The 4,760-nt window shown below is 50.9% G+C and overlaps 1 protein-coding gene across 1 annotated transcript in view; it reads right to left on the bottom strand.

Moving 5' to 3' along the window:
- Positions 1-4,760, bottom strand: part of NR2F6 (nuclear receptor subfamily 2 group F member 6) — a 13,649-nt gene that overhangs the window by 2,224 nt on the left and 6,665 nt on the right. The window contains 3 exon segments of the mRNA XM_014311227.2: positions 3-90; positions 1,014-1,108; positions 4,669-4,755. Coding sequence (XP_014166702.2) covers positions 3-90; positions 1,014-1,108; positions 4,669-4,755 — 270 coding nt within the window.

Here is a 4,760-nt window from a genome sequence, read left to right as displayed (position 1 = left end):
ACGCCGGCTGCCCGTTGAAGAAGTCGCCGGCTGGGAGGGGGTTGGGGCTGCTGCTGGAGTGGCTGGGGGGGATTCGGCCCCGCTGGACGGCTGGAGGGGGAGGAAGGTCGGGGTTTTCATGGTGAGCGCAAAAAAATCCCATTGGATTCGCATCCCAATCAAAAAAAAAAAAAACCCATCGGGTTTTTATTCTGAGCCCGCAAAGATCCGACTGGATCTTCATCCTGATCCTACATGGATCTTACTGGATCTTCATCCCAATCCCAAAGAAACCTACTGGGTTTTCATCCAAATCCCAAAGAAACCTACTGGGTTTTCATCCTGATCCCAAAAAATCCCATCAAATTTTCATCCCGATGCTACACTGATCCTACTGGATCTTCATCATGATCCTACATGGATCCTACTGGAGCTTCATCCCAATCCCAAAGAAACCTACTGAGTTTTCATCCCAATCCCAAAAAATCCCACCAGATTTGCATCCCGATCCAAAAAATCCCACCGCATTTTTATCCCAACCCCATATGGATCTTACATGGATCTTCATCCTGATCCTACATGGGTCCTACTGGATCTTCATCCCAATCCCAAAGAAACCTACTGGGTTTTCATCCAAATCCCAAAGAAACCTACTGGGTTTTCATCCCAATCCCAAAAAATCCCACTAGATTTTAGTCCCAATCCCACACTGATCCTACTGGATCTTCATCCAAATCCCAAAGAAACCTACTGAGTTTTCATCCCAATCCCAAAAAATCCCATCGGATTTTCATCCTGATCCCACACTGATCCTACAGGATCTTCATCATAATCCTACATGGATCCTACTGGATTTTCATCCCAATCCCAAAAAATCCCACTGGATTTTCATCCTGACCCCAACATGGATCCCCCAAAAATCCCCCCCAAAAAAATCCCCAAAATGGGGAAAAAATGAAGGTTTTTCCCCCCCACCCCACCCGAAACCTGGGATTCCAAGGATTCCTGGGATTCCTTGGGAATTTTTCCCCTACCTTCCTTCCTCATGCCCACTCGGAAGCACTTCTTGAGGCGGCAGTACTGGCACTGGTTCCGGTGGTGTTGGTCGATCTGGCAGTCCCGGTTGGACCTGCGGGAATCATCGGGATCAGCCGGAATTCCCAGGAATTTCAGCGCCCCCCTCAAATCCATCTCGAGAATCCCAGAGCCCATTCCCCAAATTTTTATGGGATTTGCTGGGAATGGGCGTTGCTGATGGGTTTTGTTTTCATGGCGATCCCAAAAAAATTCCCACCGGATTTTTATCCTGATCCCACATGGATCTTCATCCTGATCCTACATGGATCCTACTGGGTTTTCATCCTGATCCCAAAAAAATCCCACCGGCTTTGCATCCGGATCCCAAAAAATCCCATTGGATTTTATCCCAACCCCACACTGATCCTACTAGATCTTCGTCCTGATGCTACGTGGATCCTGCTGGATTTTCCTTCCAATCCTAAAAAATCCCACCGGATTTTCATCCTGATCCCAAAAAAAATCCCACCGGATTTTCATCCCAATCCCCGCCGCCTCTGGAAAAGTTTTTGGGATCTAATTGTTGGTGAGCCCATGGAAGCGGCTCCAGGGATTCCAAGGAATTCCAGGAATTTCCTGCGGGGCTGGGCAATCCCTCAGGCAGCGCTGACCCCAAATCCCACGGGATGCTGGGATAAAGGGAGAGAATTCCCAAAACTCCTCAGAGCCTGCAAAAAGGATGGATTCATCCCAAAATTCCTCAAATTCCCAAAATCGTGGAAAAAGGGGTCCTGGCCCATGGATCCATCCCAAAATTCCCAAAATCCCTGGAAAAGGGCTCCCATTCCCACATGGAATCTCCCATCCAACCCCCCCAGATCCCATTCCCAGGCTGATCCCAGAGCAAGAAATCCCTTCCCAGCCGGAACTGGGGCAGGAAAAGAGAATTTGGGATGAATTCCGGGGCCGGAGCCGCGGGAATCCCGCCCACGGAACCTTCCGGAATCCCAACACGGAATTAATTCATCCCCAACATCCCCGGCGCGGCCGGGAACGTGATCCCGATGAAAAGCAGGATCAGGAGCAGCCCTGACGTCTTCATCCAGGCCTGAATTCCCAGAAAAAAAGGCCGGGAAAGGCTCAGAGAACTGGGAAAAAAGATGGGAATTATCCCGGAATTTTTGGTTTTTTTCCAGCGGATGAAAACACCTAGGGGAGCTGGCAAGGGCTGGAAGCAGTGGGAAAAGCTCCCAAAATTATCCTGGATTTTTTTTTTTTTTGGGAAAAGATCCCAAAATTATCCTGGATTTCTTTTCCAGTGGATAAAACCATCGGGACAATTCCTTGGAATTTTGGGAAAAGATCCCGAAATTATCCTGGATTTTTTTTCCCTGTGGATAAAGTCACCGGGATAATTCCTTGGAATTTTGGGAAAAGATCCCCCAAAATTCCAAGTAATTATCCCGGTGACTTTCGGAAAAGATCCCAAAATTATCCCAGATTTTTCCCAAGATAATTCCTTGGAATTTGGGAAAAGTTCTCCAAAATGATCCCGGATTTTTTCCCAGTGGATAAAACCATCAGGACAATTCCTTGGAATTTCGGGAAAAGCTCCCCAAAACTCATCCCAGATTTCTCCCAATCCCACCAGGAATTCCCTCAATCCCTCCCAGCTCCAGGGGCAGCACAAGCCAGAATCCAAAAAAAGGAAAAATCCAAAGGTTTTTTTTCCCTTTTTTTTTTTTTTAATTTCAAAAGCCAGGAAGTGACTTGGGAATTTTTGGCTTTTCCAGAGGAACAAAGCTCCAGGATCCCGCTTTTGTTCCGGGAACCCAAAGCGGCCCCGAGCTCATTTGCATATTCAAAATGCCTTTAATTATCGCTCCCGCTAATTACCCACCCTAATTAAGTCATTAGCACAGCCCGGGCCTTTTGCAGCTTCCCAAATTTCCCAGCTCGCTGCCGACTTTCCCATTGGAAAACTCCGGAGGGGATTTTTGGGAATTTTTTTTCCCAGATAGTGGGGGCAGGTTCGGGGAAAATCCGGGAGGAATTTTGGGAGCATTTCCCGAAATTCCAAGGAATTACTCAGGTGGTTTCATCCACTGGGAAAAAAAATCCGGGACAATCTTGGGAGCTTTTCCCAAAATTCCAAGGAATTATCCTGGAAAAAAAATCCGTGATAATTTTGGGGAGCTTTCCCTGAAATTCCAAGGAATTATCCTGGTGGTTTTATCCACTGGGAAAAAAAAATCCGGGATAAATTCTGGAGAACTTCTCCCAAAATCTGCGATAATTTTAGGATTGGGAGTTGATTCCAGCTGGGATTGAATCCAGAGGCTCCCGGATGATTCCTGATCCTTTTCCATTCTCCCAAAAATTCCAGAGCCCTCCTTGAGCCGGGAGGAGGGAATGGGGACCCTCAGAAATTTGGGAATTCTGCCCTCCGGGAGCAGCCTGGGATTGGGAATTCCCCCATTCCAAACTCCGGGAATTCCCAAGGTTCCCCAGCAGCTCCGAACTTCCCGGGGATCCCATCCCGGATTCCTCAGGGATTCCGGAATTCCAGGGGATCCCTGCTCCATTATCCCAGAATTCCAGGGATTTCCTGCTCCCGGATCCTGGAATTCCAAGGGATTCCTTCTCCATTATCCCAGAACTCCAAGGGATCCCTGCTCCATTATCCCGGAATTCCAGGGGATTCCTGCTCCCGGAATTCCAGAGGATTCCTGCTCCCATTATCCCAGAATTCCAGGGGATTCCTGCTCCCGGAATTCCAGAGGATTCCTGTTCCCATTATCCCAGAATTCCAGGGGATCCCTGCTCCCGGAATTCCAGGGGATCCCTGCTCCCATTATCCCGGAATTCCTGCTCCCAGATCATGGAATTCCAGGGGACTCCTGCTCCATTATCCCGGAATTCCGGGGGATCCCCACTCCCGGTATCCCGGAATTCCAAAGGCTCCCCTGCCCGGGGCGAGTGAGTCACGGGCACCGCGGGAATGCCGGGAGCGCCGGGAACACCGGCATGGACCGGAATGGACCGAGATGGACCGGGAATATCGAGAATGGATCCCTGGGCATGGACCGGGAATGAACGCCGGGAACACCGGGAATGGACCGGGAATGGACCGGGAATACCCGGAACGGGGGCGGCCGGGGGTGGGGAAAACCGTGCTGGACTGGGGGATACTGGGATGGACTGGGGGATACTGGGATGGACTGGGGAGAAAGCTCAGCTGAACTGGGAGCCACTGGGCCGAACTGGGAGCGCTGTACCGAGCTGCACTGGGGACCCCTCATTTGCACTGGGAGTCAATGGTTTGTACTGGGAGACCCTCTTGCCGCACTGGTTTGTACTGGGAGAGCCCTAATTCGCACCGGGGAGCCTCGTGCTGCACTGGAACCCACTGGTTTGTATTGGGAGCCACTGGTTTGTACTGGGAGCCCCTCGTGCTGCACTGGAACCCACTTGTTTGTACTGGGAGCCACTGGTTTGTACTGGGATACCCTCTTGCCGCACTGGTTTGTACTGGGAGAACCCTAATTTGTACTGGGGGGCCTCGTGCTGTAGAGGGAGCCGCTGGTTTGTACCGGGAGCCCCCCAGCACCACCACACCGAGACCCCAACTCATCCCCCACCGGGATCCCCCCGCTGTCCCCCCGCTGTCACCTGCAGGTGTAGCTGAGGTTCCTGCGGATGCTGCGCTTGAAGAAGCTCTTGCAGCCCTCGCAGGTGAACACGCCGTAGTGCTTCCCGCTGGA

This window comes from Geospiza fortis, unplaced genomic scaffold (genome assembly GCF_000277835.1).
Source record: "Geospiza fortis unplaced genomic scaffold, GeoFor_1.0 scaffold248, whole genome shotgun sequence".
Classification (NCBI taxonomy): Eukaryota; Metazoa; Chordata; class Aves; order Passeriformes; family Thraupidae; genus Geospiza; species Geospiza fortis.
Note: the sequence above shows the minus strand (reverse complement) of the source record. Positions and strands in the feature narration are given on the sequence as shown.